This window comes from Ischnura elegans, chromosome 3 (genome assembly GCF_921293095.1).
Source record: "Ischnura elegans chromosome 3, ioIscEleg1.1, whole genome shotgun sequence".
Taxonomy (NCBI): Eukaryota; Metazoa; Arthropoda; class Insecta; order Odonata; family Coenagrionidae; genus Ischnura; species Ischnura elegans.
Window position 1 is genome coordinate 42,221,087 of NC_060248.1, and position 23,754 is coordinate 42,244,840.

Consider the following 23,754-nt stretch of genomic DNA (forward strand, 5'->3'; position numbering starts at 1 on the left):
GGCGACATAGCCCAAAAGTTTTAATTCAACATATATTTTAATGACAATATTTTCCACATCTGCGGGCAACAAAACAGCAGCTATTTGAACGGCGTTGTGTATCATGTGCGCTGCAAAACCGATTTAATAACTTGTGATGTACAGGCCTTAGATCTGAAGGAATGACCATGAAAAATGGCATGGAAAGGCATCCTTCTGCTGATGCAAGTTTCTTTTCTTCGTTTTTATTATAAATTTCTGTATTTTGGAGGAAGATGCAGAAGTATTTAAATATCTTTTATGCTCTTGCGTCTCCAAGTGCTTCGAAATATCATTCCTACTGCCGTGAAAAATAGAAAATTACCCGTTACATTTCACACATTAGACAAAGTAATCGCTCCTGGATTTTTTTAATAAAATGAGATTCACTTCTTATATGATCTTTGAATTTGCATCCTCTTTTGTTACACATTATGACAAAAATCTAAAAAATAAAATCATGTCATAAATAGTTTTAAAAAATTTCATTGAAAACTCGGTAAGTACATACGTACAAAATTGCAAGAATATATTTATTAAGTTATTCAATGAAACAAATATAATTGATTGTTTTAAAGCAAATTTATCTTTAAAATTATTTTAATCCAATCCTCTCTTTCTTTCTTATTATAAATATGTTAATAGGTATTATTTATTCCCAGAATTTTCCGTAGCGTACGTAAATCGTAGGTGTCACTTGCAAAGCCGGCGCTAGACCTTTTTCCACTGACCCTTTTCCTCTCTAAAATTCCCCCCGTTTACAACTTTTGTGCAAGATTTCATGTTTTTATAACGATGTTCCGAATGATGCTATATCGCTAACGAGATAATAAAAAAATCTGCGTAAGTTTACAAAGGGCTTTGTCTTCATTTCACTGCCACAATATTTTTTCGTCGCTGCCAATGCCGAAAAATGCCACTGTTCATTAATTGTTAAGTTCACCAATCCAACCATAGCTGAGAGAATACTTCTCGTACATAGCGCAATATATATTAGTGCTTTTAATTGAAAAATCGCAAAGAAAATGGTCAGAATACCGCAGTGATACAATGAATACCCATTCGTAGCCATGCGCTACGACGATGAGCGTCCCAACCGTGACGTCACGTCGCTTTAAAAGTGGGCGGGGAAGGAAGGGAGCGGAGGGGAGATCTTGGCCACACGGCGAGACATGGGTAGGGGTGGGGAATGGCGGGTCTAGTTCTTATATGGTCTAAGGATTCAATCGAAGACACTTGAATAACGAAAATAATCTCAACCCTCCCCCTCCCAACTGCTCCCACCCGTTTCTCACCCACTGGGGTATATGCATTGATAGTCATGATTCTTTGAATTCGTCTCTTCGTGTCTCCACCCAGGGCAGATTTTTAGTACAAATGACCCTCTACTCGACGTGAAGTGAGATACAGCAAATGTCATTTCATTTTAAAGAAAGAAAAATATCGCCAGTGCCTGTGCAGTTCTAGTGATGTCGTTTGTAACTGTGGACGTCGTATGCTGATATCATAATTTATCTTATCGTGATTATATATCAATAAAAGGAAAGAAGCTGAGTCATCTAATCAACGTTAGGGGACCATGTATTCATCCTGCCGTGCTAGATTGTTTTCGTGGCCGAGAATTCGGTTCTTTAGTAGCTCCATTGATGATAATAGGTAAAATGTGCTCCAAGTGATTTTTTCTGGCAAAATGTGGCTCTCATGAAATATAAGCCGAAATTTTCTTTTAGAGCTTACAGACTGACTCCCGGACAAATGGAAACTATGCTTGACATAGGTTCAAGGGCTATTTTCAATGAGGATCATGACACCTTGAGGAAGAGCGTTCGTCGCTTCTTCAGGGAGGAAATGATGCCATTTCGAAAAAAGTAAATAAATGTTTTCTCCAAGCATATATTTAAATATAATCCTGAAGAATTAGAGCAATCCTTCTTCAATCACACATTTATTTCAGGTGGGAGAATGATGGAATGGTCGATAGGTCAGCCTGGTCACGAATGGGAGAACTTGGGCTTCTTGGGATTGACACTCCAGTGAGCAAGGGTGGCCCTGGCGGCTCTTTCCTTCACTCTGTCATAATAATGGAGGAACAGTGAGTTTTTGGTGGGGTTAAGTTAAAGGGTGTGCTCTTGCCTGAAGCATTGCCCGTTGTGTTGACAGTATCAATGGAAATATCAAGGATAGAAACATTTATTGCAAAAAAAGCACGCAAAAAATGTAGAAGACAAAGATAACAGGAGGAATTGAGGCATTTAAGTTTTCCCATGCTCATTGGTATATATGTAATACACTTGCTACTTTTGTTTAATGTTTTTCTCATAAGCTCTTTTCACATCTTAATTCCATCTCAATATATCGTTAATTAAGTATAGCAGTTTGCATTTTTGTCTCTTACTATGCATACTTAACCCAGGAGTGACTAAAGGCCTGCTTGGTGAGAAAATTATTCTTCAGATGTTGATGAAGAAAATTCTTTATACTTTTTTCCCTGCCAGAATTGACAGTGTTGACTCAACGCTCTCCAACAATTCAATTTATAGTTTTTTCCTCAGTCATCATGTTTCTGTAGGATCCAATTGGCTTAGTTAGATTAATCCAGCCAGGGGCGCAGATAGGAAATGAGGATAGGGGGGTTTTAGGCACAACTAATATACTGGGTGGTCTGGGGATATGGAATACCCGCCGGGTAAGCTGGAGGTACAAGGGCTCTCCCCCAGACAAATTTTAATATAAATGGTTCAAAATGGTGAGTTGTACTGCTTTGTGAGGGATATTTCATTAATATTAACACTATTCTATAAGTAATATTAATCCAATGAAGTAAAATGGACTAAACTTAAAAATTTGTCTGAGCTCTGGGGGGGTTTATCCCCCAAGCCCCCCCCCCCCTTGCTGCACCACTGAATCCAGCAGCAAGCATCTTTAGTTTCTTCTCTAGTCTCTCAAAAATGCCTCTTCATTAGGCAGAACTTTATCCTCCTTGCTTTTACACATACTAATATCACATAATTTCGGTTTCTTTAAAATACTATCAAATTTGATGGTCAATGTAACCCTTTCTTTGGCCTGTTTGCATTTTTCTGTTCTTGTTGTGGTACTTCATATGGTATGGCAAAATCCATTTAGGCACAGCTCTCTGTGGCATTATCGGAAGAGAAGCGTGTATCCAAACTTCGCTCACCTTTTTAGCTCCTCAAGTAGCCACTTCATAGACCATAGGCTCCTGCCTGCATTCTAGGACCCCAAAATATTGTGAATTCAATGTTAATTCCCTATTGGAAATATTCAATTCCGTTCAATTGAAAAGTGATAAATTTCAATGAATGTATGGAAATTCAATTGAATTTCTTCGCATTCAATTGTATTTCCATATATTCAATTGAAATTTGTCACTTTTCAATTGAATGTAATTTAATATTTCCAATAGGGTTAACATTAAAAAAAAATTCAGCACTTCTCTAAAAATTGGCGTCAACGAGATGCCAAAAAGGGATAAGTCACCTCACTACACATTTTCCATTATCTTCTGCCAATTTATACAATCAAAGACGAGTGCACTCGTAGGAATATATGCAGGATGAATTTTGGGGTGTGGAGGTGGGAGACGTGAGGAGGGAGGGGACACAGGGAGGCGGCCTGCTGCTCCTAAGCTTGTCAAGCAGTGTAGACGTTGGAATATTTTTGTTGCGGAGGCACAATCAAATTTGGCAATTTGTGGCTCAACGTTGGTAGATACCACAAACTGCACAAAACTATTGATCTATAGGAAGATAGGTCTGTTAATTCTACAGGGAATGGTCATTAAATATTAAATTTGTCATTTTTGAACCTCCCCCCATAAATGGCCATTGAGCAAGGGTCAAGGTTTCACCTAGAGGTCTCAAATTTTTTAGGCTTTATATATGATCAGGTCCACAATTTTTTTTCATTTGGCCAGATCAATTTGAAAAAATATCATTTTTTCCGATCCATCCCACTGCTCACACTGAAAGACACACAATGCCTACCACACCTCTGTAATGCCCGGAGAGGAAATACTCAAAATAAGAAATGAAATTAACTATAGACACATTCAAAAATACAGATGGATATAGCTCATGCATATTTGGGAAAGCCAATCCCAAGAAGAAATCGGCCATTCTGGCCACATACTTATGAAATTCACAATCACAAAGGTTGCTGTAAACAATTATGTATATCATTGGTGATGGAAAATAGGCATAACTCTTGGCCAATACATTGGGCTACATGAGAGGGGAATTGGTTGCATAGACCCTCTGCCGAAAACGCTGGTGTAAAGTAACTTCGGTGGCTCAGTGGTCTGAGCATCTGCATGGAAAGCAGGCCCTAAAAATATTGCCTGACTGGGACCAGAATCCAGAACTTTTGTTTGCAAATGCTCTACCAGTTGTGCTACCAGGAGGCTTAGATTTACCATGATTTTAACAAGGATTTAGAGACAGAAGACACCCTTGCTTGGTCTTACCAGATTGACCAATAGATGGCACAGGGGCAGCTCACTATTCACCAACAGGGAAATAAGAGGACGAGGACAAAAGCATTTACCCAGCTGGGCATTTGTCCAATTTATGCTATGTGTTCCTAAACCTTTCTTTCCTCTTCTGTGACTTTATATTGACTGATTATGCTAGTGGTGTTACGTGAATGGATGAAGTAGAGTATGATGAAGTAGAGTACTCCCTGATAAAAAGTGGTAAAAATGAATTGATTCCCAGTTACAAAGTAGCCAGGAAAGACCTTAAATCTATGGTATACAATGAACGTAGGATTAAAATTGATACATACATAAAAAACTCAAACAACATTATAAAGGCTTCATGGAAAGTGATCAAAGATAACACAAAATCCTCCTGTGGAACCCTGACCCCCTCCCCGATCTTCTTTAATGGCACTCCTTGCTCTGATCCATCAATCACTGCAGATAGCTTCAATAAACAATTCTGTTACTCACCCTCAACCCTGAATTCCACAATTGATTTCAAAGTAGTTAACCCCGAACAGAGTATTTTTCTCTTCCCAAGCGCGCAAACTGAAATTATTCACATTATTCACTCCTTCAAAAATAGTTGGTCAGCAGGTACTGATGGTATACCCATGCCTATAATTAAGCATGTTGCCAAAGTCATTGCTGGTCCCCTTTCTGACATATTTAATACCTCCATATGCTCTGGAGTCTTCCCAGACCTTTTCAAATATGCTTCAATTACCCCAATTCATAAGAAGGGCCCTCTAAATGACTCGGCAAACTACAGACCTATATCTGTACTGTCTGCCTTCTCAAAGATATTCGAAAAACTCTTTTACCATCATGTAATGAGTTATCTCAAAACCTTTAAAATACTGAAAAATGCCCAACACGGTTTCTGTAAATCCAAATCCACAAGTACAGCCATCTTTCAGTTATTAAACCAACTATGCACAGCTTTTCAGGAACGCAAATTAGCAGCTGGTGTTTTCTTTGATCTAAGCAAAGCCTTTGATCGAATTAATCATGAAATTCTCCTCTCTAAACTGCAGTCAGTGGGCATCTTGGGGAAAGCTCTCTCCTGGTTGTCATCATACCTAACTGACCGTCAGCAATTTGTCAAATATACCTCCAGAACAGCAAAAAGCATTACAGTAGTTAAGTCAAATCCCCTTACTGTGAAAGCAGGAGTACCACAGGGTTCTATACTAGGGCCATTGCTATTCCTAATTTTCATTAATGACTTGCCAGACAAACCCCTCCTCCAAAATGCCATTCTATATGCAGATGACACCTCAATCATTTCAAGTGAGGTAAATACCCACACAGCACACTCAAAATTTATACCGTATAAAAGTTGCATAAATGGATAGGTATAATATGCAAATAATATTCCGTCGATTATGCACATAATATGCGAATAATATGCACATAATATTTAAATATTATGCCGCCGTAAACTATTACTATAATATTGACATAATATGTATATTATTACATTGTTAGTAACATTTCATCGTTAATTATGATTCATATAAGAATCATAAATCAGCAGCCACCCAGCAAACTCAAAAATCCTATTCAGTATAAAAGTTGCATAAATGGATACGCATAAAATGCAAATAATATTCCGTCGATTATGCACATAATATGCGAATAATATGCACATTATATTTAAATATTATGCCGCCGTAAACTATTAATAATATTGACATTGTATGCATATTATTTCGTTGTTAGTAACATTTTATCATTAATTATGATTCTTATAAGAATCATTAATTAACGGCCACCCAGCAAACTCAAAATCTATTCAGTATAAAAGTTGCATAAATGGATACGCATAAAATGCAAATAATATTCCGTCGATTATGCACATAATATGCGAATAATATGCACATTATATTTGAATATTATGCCGCCGTAAACTATTAATAATATTGACATAATATGTATATTATTTCGTTGTTAGTAACATTTCATCGTTAATTATGATTCTTATAAGAATCATTAATTATCGGCCACCCAGCAAACTCAAAACTCTTTTCAGTATAAAAGTTGCATAAATGGATACGCATAAAATGCAAATAATATTCCGTCGATTATGCACATAATATGCGAATAATATGCACATAATATTTAAATATTTTGCCATCGTAAACTGTGATTGTATCCGTAAAAATCGATGATCATACATCCTCTGTATCAAAAAATGTGAAAAATTATGTTTTAATATATCACTAACAATTTCGTATCGTTCGCAGAATACTCCGCAATTATTATTATTGTTTTATTTTCCACACCGGCATACTCCGGTCTGACGAGGTAGGCAGCTTGGTAGCCATATTGCCGTTGCGTCACGTTGCGTCGTTGTTAGCAGTTGTTAGTCATTGTTGTTGTTAGTCGTTGTTGCCGTAGCCATATTGCCGTAGTTGGGTGAATTGAACGTATATTGAAAAATCTAAGATTAATGAGGAAAAGATGGGTTTAAGGAGCTATTTTATGTCACAGTACTATTCTGGTAACGCATATACGATAAGGAATAATAAACTTCATGGTATGAAGAACAGGACTTTATTTAAAATCAAAGTAAGTACACGTGAGTCGTTGTCGTTTGTCATAGGGTTTGCAAGCAAATCTGAAATTATTACCTCCTAATTTTGAGAGTTATTCCCAGTTTTTAATTACCTAAATGTATATATTATGACGGTACTTTTTCAGTCAGAGTCCCAGCTTGAAAAGTGAAGGAAGGCTATTCCAAGGAAAGACGAAGTTATGGCACTTAGGTACTGATCCAGGTTGTGAGCTGCACTTTCGCCCTGAAGATATCACATACTTGATGATATATGCATATAATTATTTTAATTTGTGATTATTAGTGACAATATGATCTTTATTGTTTCTGAGTGTATTTTCAAGAACGGCTTGCTTACATCGTTTGCGTGATTGCTCGCCACAACTCTATGACTTACAGAGACAATTATGCGATTAGAAGACCTTTTTGTGGTTTGGAATCACATTTTGGACCATTTATAATACATTCGTTAAGAAAAGACCGTAGATGTTCAACCATGCGGATGTCATGGAAGGAATCATCGCGAGTGTTGTGATAGTGAATTCGTGTGACATACTTTGTGCTTTTTAATCTCAATTTCATGAGTAACGATTATGGAAGGGTGAATGTTTGCCTTTAGATGTCATTTACATGTTATTTCAACCAAATTTGCGATGATATAGGACTCCTAACTGAATGTTTGAAAATTTGTGATACAACGCTGAAGGTAGGAGGATTGTGCCCTGTTTTAGTGCAATGTACCTATGGTGTCTCTAGATGAATGATTTATTAAATTTCGCCTCGTTTCCAGAAATCACTTTTTATTTATGTAATTTTCGAATATAATGTAACTGCATATTATCACACATCAACGGTATAAAATGTGCATAAAAGGTACGTAGATATGGTATATATGTGCATAATATGCAACTATATGGCAGCCCACATCAATGCATAAAATGTACATAAAAGGAGCATAGAAATGGTATATATAGGCATAATATGCGCATATATTTTAGGCCACATCCATGGTATAAATTTAGCATAATATGTACATAAAAGGTGCATATATATGGGTATAATATGCGCATATATATAGCCACATCAATGGTATAAATTGTGCATAATATGTACATAAAAGGAGCATATAAATGGTATATATGGGTATAATATGTGCATATATATAGCCACATCAACGGTATAAATTGTGCATAAAATGTACATAATATGTGCATATAAATGGTATAATGTCCTCATAAATTGCGATATATGCGCATAATATGCGGAATATATGCACTGATGGAATGGCATAATATTTGCATATATACGGAATATATGAGGACATTATACCATTTATATGCACCTTTTATGTACATAAAAGGTGCATATATTCCGTATATATGCAAATATTATGCCATTCCATCAGTGCATATATTCCGCATATTATGCGCATATATCGCAATTTATGAGGACATTATACCATTTATATGCACATATTATGTACATATTATGCACGTTTTATACCATTGTGGTGGCATAATATTCGCATAATATTTGAATATTATGTGCATATTATTCACTTTGTGCTGTGTGGGTAGGAGCGACCTAGTTAATACCACACAAAGCAGTATCAACAGCATGTCAGAATGGTGTCATGATAACGCCCTTCAAGTCAACATTGACAAAACAGTTTTTCTTCAGTTCCATGGCAACCGGTCTCCATGTACCTCAAGTATGATCTTAAATGTTGGTCCTCACGTGATTTCCCGGGCACATTCAACAAAATTATTAGGTGTTATCCTCACTGACAACCTTGACTGGTCATCACATATTGATTATATAATGAATAAACTATCCACTGGCATATTTATTATAAGAAAGCTGGCTGAAGTAACTACCATTGATACTCTGAAGATGATATATTATGCCAAAATATATCCTCACCTAACTTATGGCATCATCTTTTGGGGTAATGCAAGCTGCTGCCACAAAGTTTTCTCTATGCAGAAACGTGCAGTGAAAGCCATGGCCAGAGTTTCTATGCGAGCACCTGGCTTACCTTTTTACGATGATCTGAAAATACTAACATTCCCATCACTGTACATACTCAACTGTGCCTCTTTTGTTAAGAATAACCCTGAATACTTTCCAAAAAATAGTTCTCTCCATAATCACGCTACCAGAACCACCAATGACATTCACCTCAAAGACTACCATAGCACTTTCTGCCAAAAAGGACCCCTTTTCTCCCTATCAAAAATATACAACAGGCTACCGTATGATATTAAATGTCTTCCACCTACACCATTCAAGAATGCTTTGAAGAAATATTTAATGGAAAATAACTATTATAGCCTGAAGGATTTTATGTTGGGCTCGGAGTAATCTTTGCCCATCAACCACTAAAATTGTAACTTTTTTTCTTTTATCTGTAAAAATTGTAAATGTTATATCACTTCATTTATTTGTAACTATTACTTTAATTATTTACTTTATTTTGACGACTTCCAATGTCACCGGAACATGTGATCTCTAGGAACAATAAAAATTATTATTATTATTATTATGGGCCAATGGGGTTATTTCACTTGGGCTCAGCATGCCCCAAAATGCCTTTTGTCTACTATAGTCTAGGGAATTATGAATTCTTTGCTTTTGTTCTATTGTATACTTGACTGGGACTGGAACCTAGAATATTCAGAGTACGAATTTGATGTTTTATTAGTTTCACTACCAGGACACTTTGATGCACCATGATTTTGGCAGGGGTTTATAGAACAGAAAATAATGCTTGTATATCAAATAGTCTATCACATAGGTCACTATAGAAACATAAATACTGTTGAGGTGTATCAGCAGGGCTATGGAATGCAATAATAGACTTAGATCAAAAATCGCTCAGTATGAGGGTAGCCTTTTAAGTGTCGTGAACAGAACCTTCCTTATCACCTAGCAACTATAAATGGTGTTTATAAACAACTTTTTGAGTTGGTTAATGCCCATGCAAAGTTTCATCGGCCAGATAGTTTTAAAATGGTGGTGTGTCAAAGTTTCCAATACGCTGTATGAGATGGAAGTAAGTCATGAACAGTACCGCACCAAAATTTTCTATAACTTTTGACGAAGCCTCACCTAGGAAGAACGCATTACTGAACTTTTTGTTGTTTTTGGCAAAGAAGCACAGTCAAAGACAACCGTTTATCGCTGGTGTACAGAGTTTCAATGAGGATGCTCTAGCCTCAGTGACGAACAGCGTGAAGGGTGACCAAAAACTGCCATCGCTCAAGAAAACGTGGATGTTGTAAGTAACATGATTATGGAAGATTGTCATATTTCATACCGTGAGATTCAGGCATCATTGGACATCTTGGGGACCTCAGTTCAAAAGATCTTACACAAAGAGTTAGGTGTTAAAAAATTGGTTTCCAGCTGGATACCACACCTCCTCACAGAAGAACAGAAAGGAGCTGGAGTCAAATGGTGTTGAAAAACTCTACAATGATTCAACTCAGGAGCATTAAAGTACGTTCACAACATCGTAAGTGGTGATGAATCATGGATCTATAGTTATGAGCCTGAATCAAAATGCCAATCTTCAGTATGGGTCTTCCAAAGTGAGCTCAAACCGACAAAAGTTGTTCGCTCTCGCAGCGTTTCCAAGAAAATGGTTGCATCGTTCGTAGCCATATCAGGGCATGTAGCAACGATTGCTCTTGATAATCAAAGAACAATTAATGCTCATTGGTATACGACCATTTGCTTGCTGGAAGTGATCGCCAAGCTTTGGAGAGATAACCCAAATCCATGCATTATGCTCCATCATGACAATGCAAGCTCACACACCGCTCAAGTTGCAAAGTCGTTTTTGGAACAGCAAAACGTCGAAATTCTTGATCATCCTCCATACAGCCTGGACTTAAGTCCCAATGATTTTTTTCACATTCCCCACAATCAAGAATATGCTATGAGGAAAGTGCTTCCAGACGTCTGAAGAAGTGGTTGATGCGTACAAAACAGCAATTTTGACTACTCCTACTTCGGAATGGAGTTGATGTTATAATGACTGGTTCCCTCGAATGCAAAAGTGCATTGACTATCATGGAGAGTACTTTGAAAAACAATAAAAAAATTGCAATATTGTACCTCTTATAGTTTTCGTCATTCCTGACACTTAAAAGGCTACCCTCGTATCCAAGCAAGTAACAGCAAAATATCTACATTATCCATTCACACAGAGAGCAGAAGAAGCAATAATCTGATAAAGAGCAACAATAGAATGCAACATCAGCAAATTTCATTCATAGGTACACAGGGAGGAAATTATAAAAGTGAGGGATTGGTCCGTCAACAAATACAATAGAAGGTGAAATAAAGAGATAGGTGTACAAACACATGATGATGATACAGGGGTGGTGCAGAGATTGAAATTGAAATTGTATGCAATATATGTAATATCTTTATTATTTTCTCTTTTGCACACAGGTCACTTACGGAGGCACTTGGGTCTGGATTTATTCTACACTCAGACATAGTTCTCCCATACATAATTCACTATGGATCTGAAGAGCAAATAAAAATGCTGGTGCCAGATATGCTGGCTGGGAAGAAAATAGGTGCTATTGCTATGACTGAGCCACACGCTGGCAGGTTGGTTATCTACCTATATATTTAGATAATGAAGTATTTAGCCTTGCTCCTTCCCTAAATCAGACATTTTCAGACGATGCTATCTCACTGAGGGATTCCCTGGAAAAAAATATCTTATTTAATGTATGTACTATGTACCTTATTTATTTCCATGCTAAGTATCTATGATTACTTTTACTGTTTATTGTCTGAAATTGTGTCAATTAATTCTGTTTAAGTTAACGTACTAGTGATGTTTGGTCCTCATGGAGCAGTTTGAAAATCACCCCAGGCTGTATCCTCTGCCATATTTCCTGCCTTCCCTCTTCTATTCATAATCGTGTCTATTCCTTTTTATCTTATCTATTAATCCTATTCTCCTCTGTCCCTCTTTCCTAATATTTCTCTCTTCAATATGGGTTTAAGCTTCACATCGCTCTAGTTACTACTCCATCCAAAACCTCTATTTGTATTATAACTCCTAAAGAAGTCTCATCTCCTCACCTATCATGTCAATAACTTAATATTTTTAATTCACCAAAATTGTTGGAAAAATTGCTAGATGGTCAGAACCCTGGTGGATCTTGGGTAGGCAATAATAAATTAATTGAATATTAATAATTAATTAGGTATCTTACCTTTAAAGATAGGCTCAATGGAGCATTTTGCACATTCCCCCACCTTTCCTCTCTAAATAGGGTGGTTTCCTATTTTTTTAATGCTTAAATCAAAAGAGTATTACTCCTGGAGGATGTATTTCACACTTTTAGATTTTTAAATGACAATATCAATTTTTTGCGATTGAATGAAAAATGAAAATTTTCAAGAAAACGCGACGGCTGAGTATGAATGCCGGGAAAAGCCCGTGTGACTTCTGTCTGTTGCTTTGTGAGGCCACCTGGGTGCGAGGCTATGGATGCCGCTACAATACAGGCTGCTTGCTACCGAGCACGGCCGTAGCATAGAGTATACCCTGCTAGCAGGTAGCGCTTGGCTTAAATAAGGGTTATTAATACCCGATCAAAAGAAGGAAAATTTCTGACCATAGGAAATTTTAATAGGTGATTATTAAGATATGTTTCCCTGAGCTCTGTGCCTCATGCATGCATTGGTAATCTCATATGATGTAAAACTCCTATCTACTCGTATAGCATCTAGGTCCCTGTGACGCCACGTGAAGTGGCATCGCGTGGGTGCTAATCTGGCCTTTTTCAAATGAGGTTAAAATTGGCTATTAACATTCGTCTAAACTGGGATATCAAAAACCAAATAATTTTTATATTATGAATACACTAATGGTGGGTAACAAATCGCAATCACTGCCTTTCGTTTTCTTTGATGAAGGAAACCACCCTATAGAACTTTTAGGTTCACACACATCTGAAATATCTGGAAAATCAATTAATATCAGTAAATTTCTTTGGTCCATAAAAATTCAGGAATATGTGTGCAAAAAATTGAAAAAGTTGGTAAAAATTTTATGCAGTCAGTAAAATATTTTAACTTCCCCCTCTACCCAAGAATTATTGCCCAAAACATTCATTGTAGTTTTTGCCATTGATAATTTGTGGTGTAGCTTCCTCATCTGAGGGTGCACCAGAGAGTCATGTCTTGCTGCCTTCAGAGTACATGTCGTCTACATTATATCATAGTAGCAATGTTGTCTGCACTCGACTGACCAATAAGAAGTGTGAACCATGTATCTTGCATTGAATAAAAGATACAGTGTCCGGCGTGATACAGTGGAAATCTTTGATATTCAGCTTATTAAAACCACTTGCCTGTTTCCACACACTTTTATTTATGCCGACCATGGTTTCGGCAACTTGTGCCATTATCAAGGTGCATAGCCTTGGGTGACAGCCTTTTTATATTGGCTTTCCAGGAGGGGAGAGGGAGAGAGGGGAGGGGTTATTGGGGTGTGTTCATTCCGAGGTTACTGATGACGTCAATGGGCGATAGGTTGGAGGTAGGGTACTTCTGAACATTACCCTACCTCCAACCCATCGCCCATTGACATCATCAGTAACCTCGGAATGAACACACCCCAATAACCCCTCCCCTCCCCCCTCCTGAAAAACCAATATAAAAAGGCTGTCACCCAAGGCTATGTACCTTGATAATGGCACAAGTTGCCAAAACCATGGTCGGTGTAAATAAAAGTGTGTGGAAACAGACAAGTGGTTCTAATAAGCTGAATATCTTGCAATGGCTCGTGGCACGGCTGTTTGTTTTGATTATGGTGATGAAGTCCTGACATGTTCGTTGAGGGTATAGGATGGGCAGGGTAGATTATTTGTCTAGCCAATGGCTAACCCTGAGCAAAATCTAAATTTCTCAAAAGAATGTAAACTGGCAATTCAGGCTGACTTTCATGCTACATTGAAGAACTGGCAAGGTCTCTGCTTATTTCTGTTTGAGTTAAGTTTCTTTAATTTAATTTTACATTCTTCTGTAAATCCTATTTTTTCATGTGATTGCAAACTCACTCCTCTTAATTTTCATTTCTAACATTATAAAAAAAAATCTGCTGTTAGCATCCTCCTTTTCAAGTAAAGCATTATTTCTCTTGAAACTGGCTGAATAAATTTATTTTCATATGAAACCTAAGACGTCTAAAATGACATAATTTGGGATTATGATTTCTATTAAATATCACTTCCAGTTCAGATCAGAAGTGATATTTTATAGTATCATAATTGTAAGGTAATTTATTCTTAGCGCATTAATCCCAGATTCTAGATTTTTCGCTCCAGGCTAAGACAAATGCATACATACCTGATTTTTAAAACCACTTTGTAATCAGTAATTGGTGCATAATATCATAACTATCCCTAATATTATTGGCATCCAGCGACATACATTATTGATAATTAGGATTAGAAATGGGAGACTGTTCTTGCCACAAGGTATTCTCATGTGCTTAAGACATGCAATTGTATCATTTCCTGCGAACAAGCCTTGAGAAAACATAAAAAAATATCATAGGGGTGCAGGAGAAATGGAATGATGAAGCCCATTTTTTCAAGCTGTCATTTTAGTTGACATTACCGAGTCTACGTTGTAGTGTTTAGGTAACAAATTGACTGAAAATCTTAATAATAAAGCAGAATGTTTTTATTTAATTCTATTGATAACACCACCACATTTTTTTCTTTCAAATGGTACATTTGTTGCAGTTTGTGACTCGGGAAGTATTTGATTACACCTAGTGCAATATCTTGAGAGATGTTTTTTTTGTCATTTTAAGTCTACCTGCTGCCATATGAAACAGGGGGCAAAACTTGTTCATTTAATTGCCACTGTCATTATTTGATCACATTTTAGAATTGATTTTTCCAAACATTTATGTAATGAGAATATTTTGAATCTTGATGTCAATATTACATTATGCTTTTTTTATTAATTCACCCACTATCATTGACCTGTTGCTAAATTAATTCAATGATTGTCATAGCTATGCTTTTGAAATTGGTTTCTATATTCTCTCTCCCACAAGTGATTTGCAAGGGATAAAAACTCGGGCGATAAAAAAAGAAGATGGTGGCTATGTACTAAATGGCAGCAAATGCTTTATTACGAATGGTGCAATGGCTGATGTTGTTATAGTGGTAGCAGTCACTAACCCAACAGCCAAAAGCCCTGCCCATGGCATTTCCCTGCTTCTTGTCAATTCTGATGCTGAAGGATTTTCCAGAGGAAAACCTATTGAAAAAATTGGACATAGAACTCAGGTACTGCAAAACCCTCATTGGTGAATACTCATTAGTGAGATATTCAATGGTGGTTATGGTAAATTCAAATGACAAAAATTTGCTTACTCCATCTATTTTTCTGCACAAAGGTTGGTTTGATTGGGTAGGGTATAACTCACCCCAGATGAAGCCGATGAGAAACAAAAGTCATACATTGCCCATTGCATGCTGTTGTGATGTTATTATCTGTTCATTTTATCTCTGCGGGTGAGCTTTCGTGAGATCCCGGACACTCTCGGAGGGCCTCGCTGAAGGGGAAGGGGTAGTACCGAGAGAGAGAGAGAGAGCAGGAGCAACCTCAACGTTGCCAAATGTACATAGCCGCCCTAGTGTCTCACTGAAAAGGTGTGACTCATATGTGGCTACAGATATTTTGGGCCCGGCGGCGAAACAATGCATACAATGTATACCTACTCATTTAGAGGGGATTGAGGATAATCCCATCTCAGAATTGTGCGAAAAATCCACAGGGAAAAAATCATTCGCCTTGACCGGGATTCGAACCCGGATCCCTCGATTTCCGGCCGAGTGCTTTAGCCAGTTAAGCTACCGAGGCGTCATTCTTCCCTGTGGAAATTTGTGGACTATACCGGACATGGTGGTATGGACTGCCGAGCATATTATGCGACGAGCAGTCCAAATCGTGACGCCCAAAGAATGACGCCTCGGTAGCTTAACTGGCTAAAGCACTCGGCCGGAAATCGAGGGATCCGGGTTCGAATCCCGGTCAAGGCGAATGATTTTTTCCCTGTGGATTTTTCGCACAATTGTGCATTGCGGGTGACTCCCGTAAAGTTATCACTGTGGCTAGTCCCGGTATACTTAAACCCATCTCAGAAGCCAGGATATTGTCCGCTAAATGCGAGACCGCTGGTGAAAGGCATACATAGGCGTAACATTCTGATAAACGGGGAGTGCAAGGGAATTCATAAGGATGAGGATGCAAAAAGAATGGAGAAAACTAGCACGACAGGTATTTTATTAAATAATTTATTTTGTAACTTATTTTTGGAGTGGTGTGGCTAATAAATCAACCTCCTCGTCTTCCCTCCCGTCAGTGTCTTCATTTTCGGAGTCACTTTCCGTGAGCTGTACATATAATGATCGGCTTCATAATAGCGTCCCTAGCAATTTCTTTTTTCAGATATTCACCTTGCAGCTGTTCTGCGTGACGGGCACATGCAGACATAGGGTTTGGTAAGAAAGGGATCGGAAAAGTACTGAGAGGGAATAGGTGGAGGGAGGGAGTCGGTGCTGATGGGAATGCAAAAGGTGAATAAAAATTTTCTGGAAAGGAGATGGAAAAGGATTGAAGTGGAAGAATAAGGAACAGTAAGTTATAAGTTGGATTTAAATGGAAGAATCGAAGAGCACCAAGAGAACGCACGAGATTTGGCAACACAGCTAGCAGATTCACGAAGTTGACGCGACGGAGGTCTGAGAGCGACTGAAATTCCGAAGTGCTAGGCCACGCCTATTGTCTGCTGATTGGCAGAGGGAAAGTCACGTGTAGATAAACCTCTTCTCCTCTCACCCCAACTCGGTTAAGCCACACCAGCTCACCCGCAAAGATAAAGTGAACAGACTTTAGTGTAGATTTCTACCCCTACAACTGAATTGGTTGATGGGTATTATGGGCATAGGCAGATTTGTGGGGGCACAGGGCACATGATCCCCCTCCCCAGATGCTTAAAAAATAAACAAGATTATTAATGCAGTTATCATTGCATTCCTTTTTTGTGTACTATGGAGCCTCAATCATTTCATTTCATATTAACGCAATTTTTATATCGGAATAAAGAGAATATTTTGTACAGTCCATAATTGTTGTTCCTAGTCTCAAATACAAGAAGACCATTTGCCTGTCAGACCCTTGTGCCCTCCCCCTCTCCCCCTAGAAAAAATCCTGGATCCACACTTGATTATGGGGGATTATCTGAAGGGTTTTAGCTGGGTGAGCAGAGAACCAAGTCGGCTTTAGTAACCTAGAGCCACATGCCCAGGCAAGAGTGAGTTGCTGTAAGGGATTACCTGTAAATAGTGATTTCTTGTCTTACAATTAAAGGCTAGTAATGTTGACTCCTCAATTTGAATGCAAAACATATTTTTTTGCAGCTAAATGGAAATTGTTATTTACTGGTTGTGCAGTCCAACTCAACCTTCTTTTAGTTGTAATTAATTATTTTTCAATCTCAAAACGAGCCTACCCATTGCGTCATTCACCCACCATTGCTAGGTGTTTAGCCTAATGGTTAGCATACTGAATTTCATCTAATGGTTGCTGATTTGAAGCCTGATGATGTACCTAATTTCTTTTTCCTTCTTTAGCCATGAATATGTATGTATTGCAAAATATTTTTATACTATTGTGTTTCTCATTAGTATTTGACTCATTTGCTGTTTTTTTTCACACAGCTGACCTAAAAATGCTTATTGTGTAGTTTTGGGTGATAAGAGGCTTCACTATAACTGAAACAAGGTTGGGTTTTACCAAATAGGCATTAAATTACTATTCCTATTTACCTTCAGCACCAAACAGAATAGCTTTCAAATTGTGGAGGGTTACCCTCCCTCGTCAGACAAGACTTGAATTTCCTCTGAGAATTCACTATCAGCCAATTAGTGCAGGACCTATTCAAATCTACCAGATTGTCCACAGAATCTGGGAAAACTGTCGTAAGTCAAGGGTAGGTGTTCAAGCCCTTTCTAAAATTTCATTGTATCATCAGCTGTGAATTCCTTGAAATTGGGGATTAACTTGAAAATGTAACCATTAGGAATTCATCACCGTTTATTCCCTTTTCTTGAATAAACTTCTTTGTATGTTATAAGAAATTTGAGTTCTGATCAAAACAGCAATACATATTCAATTTTGCATTTGGATAAATACATTATGATATGTCGTTTCCAATTTTTTATTGAGTTCATCATTTGAAACCCCACCAGTATTGTTACAGTAGATTGTGAATTATGTACAAATTTTGATACCTGTGAAAAAATATATTCCTTCATCTGGTTTTTAACATTCCAAGGGCATCATGAAATGCATATCCCTTACAGTTTTTTTGTTGTCATCAATGATGCCAAAGAACTGTTGTTTATGTATGTCTTCTTTGTCACATTACTAATCCATTCAATATATATGTAACATATAATCTTTTATTGTCTTTGTTACAAGTTTCTTTGTCTTTGAGAGGGTGATCATTCCCTATTCATTCAACAGGATGTGGCTGAGCTTTTCTTTGACGATGTCCATCTTCCACCAAATGCTGTCCTTGGTAAAGAAAATCATGGTTTCATGTACTTAATGAATCAGCTTCCCCGGGAAAGACTTTTGATTGGTATTACTGCAGTGGCTCATTGTGAATGGATGTTTGAAGAAACGCGATCTTATGTGGGCAACAGGAAAGCATTTGGGTGCACTCTTGCTGACTTACAGGTGAATACCATTTCTAGATTTATAAATAACTGTATATCAGATTTCTAGCTTAGAAATAATTTTTGCTGCTGAAATTTCAACAGAACATTCTTGTATTTTCCTCAAAGAACTTATCTACTTGGCTAGAATCCCCATATTTATTTCTAAACATACTTTTCCCATAATATTTATCTGTAAGTATAATAATATGCTAAGAAAGGACTTAATCATTTGGGCACCCTCTTGCTGATTTGCAGGTAAATGTGATCTTTCAATCAATAACTCTTGGTATTCTAGCCAAATGAGAAATTTTGCTGTCGACATTCCAACAGAACACTCTTCCAGAGCATATGGTGGTAAAAATTTGTAGTCGGCTAGAATCCTGTGATTTTTTATAAATATTATTCTCCAAGAATGAACTAAATCTTATATGATTTCTCAAGTTTGAATTATTAAGTAGTTATTTGTCTATCTTCATAACATCCCATATCCATTCCAAACCGATACATATGCCATCGTACCCATTCCAATGCATTATTTGTGGTCCAATCAAACCCTTTCACGCAGAATGCTGCACATTTGTGGCGTCAGTTTTCCGACGCAAATGAACGAAAGCCACGTATGTGCAGTGCGGGGTGGAGGAAAGTGACCACTGCGAACAAAATAGACCCAGCAACTCGGTCGCCCCTCGATACCCAGCTTAGCATGAGCCCAAGTCCTTCCTCACCTGCCAAGATCGACCCTTTCTCATGCTCTCCATGCGGTCACCCAATGCTATTTGCAGTGTTTTTTCCAAAAAAAAAATTGTTGCTTATCTTATAAATCTAAAGTTAGAAATGAATTCTTCTTTTGTCACTTATTACACAGAAATTTCAAATGGAGTTCTACTGTTAATATTGACAGAGTTCAGTTCCAAATTAGTCATTATGGAATGGAAATATACTAAATCCGTCAATAGGGACGTTAAAACTTTGGTTAAAATTACTTCACACTCAGAAGAACCCAGGAAATTCATTTCAAGTATTAAAAAATTGATGTAGACAAAAAATATTTGTTTGGAAGGGTGCATACCTCTGCCTTCCATCTGCGAGAGAGGGGGTGCAAAATATTTTCGAGGGATTTGTAATGTGGAAGAATTTCCCTTCATGAGGCTCCAACACGAAAGGGTTAAACATGTAATTTAAAAATATGCTTTCCACTGGATTAATTGCTGAATTACTGCCAATGTTTTGATCATTGAATCATTGTCTATATTCCTTAGAATCTAATGGCTGAATCTTTCCAGGCATATAATATGATTGGTTTGAATCAAGTTCAATCCGATTGGCCTGTTTCCTCCCTATAGAATGGTTTAATCCTGCCCCGGCAGATATTTACCTTGAGAGTAAATATTAGTTAATTGTCTAAACTGAAAGAATCAACCCAGCAAAAATAATAAATAAAAACAGAAACAAAAAATGAGGGGTGAGAAGAGAAAATTGCAATAAACATGTGAACAACATCAAAAGTGAATATTATGCAATAGAATTAGAGAGCATGACCTGTATGCCGTTATTGAAAATTAATAAGCTTAATAATTTAAATACAAAGGGAATTGAACTTGTCTAGATGCTGTGGTCGAGAACTCAAGAGGGAGTAGTAGGTGGATGCTGGATCTGCTTCATTGCAGGCACACAGTGAGAGGAGGATGAAGTAATCTTTGCATCATAGCAGCACACATAAGCTGGTTTAAACAAGCTGAGGAAAATCAAAGAGTCTCCCTCATTGATGTGCACCACATTAGCCCCTCTGATGCCAATGGGCATCTGAGAAAGGGCCATGGTTGGAAGGCTGAAGGGAAGCTTGCACACTATCGTTCAGTACAAACACATTTGTCGTTGTCTCCAAATCCCAGAAAATAAAAATAGAATGCTCCCCCAGGTGGGAGGCTGGTTGAGGACAGAGCTTTGGCATGTTGTCCCGTAGCTGCACCATGACACTCGCTGGGTCGTCAGATTGGCTACCCCAGCTCTACTCCTATTGTCGCCTCTAGCTGGTGGCTCCGTAAACGCGAGACAGTCGCTGGTGCTACTTTGCTGAAACCTATTGCCCCTGTCAGCATTAATATGAGGCTGGCATAATTATTGCTGCCACTGGCTCTATACATTGCCATATTTTAACAGAATTGTAAGTCTTCTGTCATTGCAATTTTTACGGCCAGTGGTGGTTGATTTGAGTATTTTAAAAACATTTCCTCTACCATAACATCAAATTAGCCAGGGGCATGGGCATCAGTTGATCTTCAGAAGCTCAAAATTTCATCCTCAAGTTTTTTTTTCAATGGTTATAGAAAAATATTATCTACTTTAACAAATTTTTAATGATAATGAGACAGTCTTGTTTAGGCATTCTCGTTACAGTATCTTTATAATCAGTTTAAATGGGGAAACTGTGTCCTTCTATCTGAATTTTCTTATTATTAAAAGTGCATATACAATGCATTAAATTTTATCTCTTGGCTTTTTAATTTACATATTATTGTCGACTTTTCATTATAGACTGTTCAACATAAATTAGCTGAAATGAAAACTGAAATCTGCATAGCCAGAGCATTCATCGATCAATGCATAGATGTGTTCAACCATGGGAAACTTGATTCTTCAACTGCATCAATGGCAAAGTATTGGTAAGTAATTTTACTAAATCATTAGGCAGTGGAAACTTTGCGTAATGAGTGCTCATCTCACAAAACAATTATTGTGTGGTGCACAATATGTGTTCACGTGGTCGCAGATCCAGGGTTATCTGGGATTAGTAAGATTCATCTAATTACTCTGCAATACCAGAAACCGTACTCCAGACCCTGCTGCAACAGTTGTATCAAACAAAGTTTTATGAGAGCCATTCATAACAGAATGTGGTTCCGTGAGTGTGCGGCACATTCCTGCCTTCTCGCCATCTGCAACTCAGAAGCAATAAACCTAGAGCTTTCATGGAGGCAACTAATGTGTGATTATGCTGTCACGCATTATGTGACCATAAGTCAGTGCTGCTCAACTTTTCTTTTTGGTCTTCAAGATTGTGAATGGCCTGGGCTATCAGCCACCAAAACACTGTCGAAAATAGTTTGTAAAGACATCACTTTGGCCCTCGTCTAGTATTGTAATCTTGCTTTACTGGCCTGAAGATTTGAGAATTTCCTGGATACAATACCACCATGGTTTCATTAATAACATTAGTTGAGTTCACATAGGGGTGGAATGGACAGATGGCAGGAAAACAATCAAGCAATGACGGAGAACAGTGGTATGGAGAAGGTGCAGACTGATGTCAACTACATTTTTATCTGATCAGTCAGTCCCATACTCTTCTGGCAGAAATCTGAGTTAACTCAGCCATTTACCCACATCATTGCTCTCTCCTGTTTTCTGATTTACTACATGTTTCTCCACTTTCCACTCTGTGCATTCACATTAAAGGAAAATAATTACAAAACAGTGTGATCTCATAAAAAAAGTTGCCTGTTGAGACTATAAATATTTGTTGTAGGGCATCCAGATTCACTTGCCATGCCTAAGAGGGCACTATAGTGCCTGCACTATGAATATAACCAGAATGAATTTGTGATTGAGAACTAAGAATTTTGATTCTAGAAATTAAAAGGGGAAAATAATATCAATGTCCAAGTCATTAGATAAATTTGGGTACACCATAACCTGAATTGGAATTCTATAATGTGGTTTGCAGGCTTGCGGAAGAGCAGTCTGGGGGCCCCAATTTTTATATCATATGATATTTTTGGATGTAATGCAAACATTTCATATCATATCTTTCATTTAAAGTGTTTGGTACCAAACCTTTCATAGCCATTACATCAAGAATCTCTGTAGCATAATCCTCATGATAGAGATTGGAGAGAGTATGTTTTAAGGTCAGTTTTTTTCTCTTTGGAGATGTATGTATGTGAATATGTTCTAGGTTTTTAAATGTAACTCCTTTGTTGTGTGATGAAGTTTGAAATTAGGAAGAAATTATGAATATACGCAGAAAAAAGTTCAAAGTGATTTATGTCAATAGCTTATATTGGTTCGTTTAGAATTTAATCATATTGGTATGTCATACTATTTTTCTGTACTGACGGCAGCTGACCTTGAGTGTGCTCGAAACCCACCCACTCTTCTAGCTAATCACAGAAGAGCGACAGGAGAAAGTGTGGAAGAGCCCGCAGTCTCTCTCCGAACTCCGTACAGTGCACATCGCTCTCCAGCTAGCAGTGTTGCCAAGCCGAATCTTTAGAGATCGCACAGCGTTCGTCCAGCGGTTTTCACGCTCGTTCTGCCGCCCCAGAAAGTACCGTTAATCCCAAGGCTGGCAACACTGGCCGGGCGGATGGAGGGGAGCGGAGGGGAAAAGGGAAGGGGATGGAGGGGAATGGAGAGGTGGAAGGGGCAGCACTTCCCATTGGCTAGTTTCTATTTTCCACCCAGCCGCCATCAGTTCGGAAAAATGGTATAGTCAGAGTAGATCTCTTTGTTCTAATAATACGATGATTTTTTTGACAGGATGTCTGAGCTGGAAGTGAAGATTGCTTCGCAATGTGTTCAACTCCATGGTGGCTGGGGCTACGCTTGGGAGACACCGATCGCACGAGCATTTGCCCAAGCTCGTGTTCAACCAATATATGGAGGAAGCAATGAAATAATGAAAGAGCTCATCGCCAGAGGAATAGTGGGAAAGAAGAAAGCATGACTTTGAATTTTTAAAAATATATACACTAATTTTTCATTTTATATATTATGATCAGTGATGAATGAACATGGGTATTTTGTTACTGGCATCATGAATTTGTTATCATGAGGTGATAGACGTACATATTTTGTTATTGATGTTATGAACTTATTAGAAAGTTATTTTTTCA

At 37.8% G+C, this 23,754-nt stretch overlaps 1 protein-coding gene across 1 annotated transcript; it reads left to right on the top strand.

Moving 5' to 3' along the window:
- Nucleotides 1–1,280: 1,280 nt before the first annotated feature.
- LOC124155694 (long-chain specific acyl-CoA dehydrogenase, mitochondrial-like) lies at nucleotides 1,281–23,754 on the top strand. Its single transcript, XM_046529724.1, has 8 exons — nucleotides 1,281–1,674; nucleotides 1,749–1,886; nucleotides 1,973–2,110; nucleotides 11,541–11,705; nucleotides 15,184–15,418; nucleotides 18,663–18,878; nucleotides 21,395–21,522; nucleotides 23,399–23,754. The coding sequence occupies exons 1-8, from the start codon at nucleotides 1,598–1,600 to the stop codon at nucleotides 23,583–23,585; spliced, it is 1,284 nt and encodes a 427-aa protein (XP_046385680.1). The 5' UTR covers nucleotides 1,281–1,597; the 3' UTR covers nucleotides 23,586–23,754.

Excerpts from the sequence above, each read along its gene's own strand:
- LOC124155694 (XM_046529724.1), top strand. The coding sequence starts at position 1,598 with ATGTATTCATCCTGCCGTGCTAGATTGTTTTCGTGGCCGAGAATTCGG. Across the intron at positions 1,675-1,748 it reads AGCTCCATTGATGATAATAG|AGCTTACAGACTGACTCCCG; the intron begins GTAAAATGTGCT and ends ATTTTCTTTTAG. Across the intron at positions 1,887-1,972 it reads ATGATGCCATTTCGAAAAAA|GTGGGAGAATGATGGAATGG; the intron begins GTAAATAAATGT and ends CATTTATTTCAG.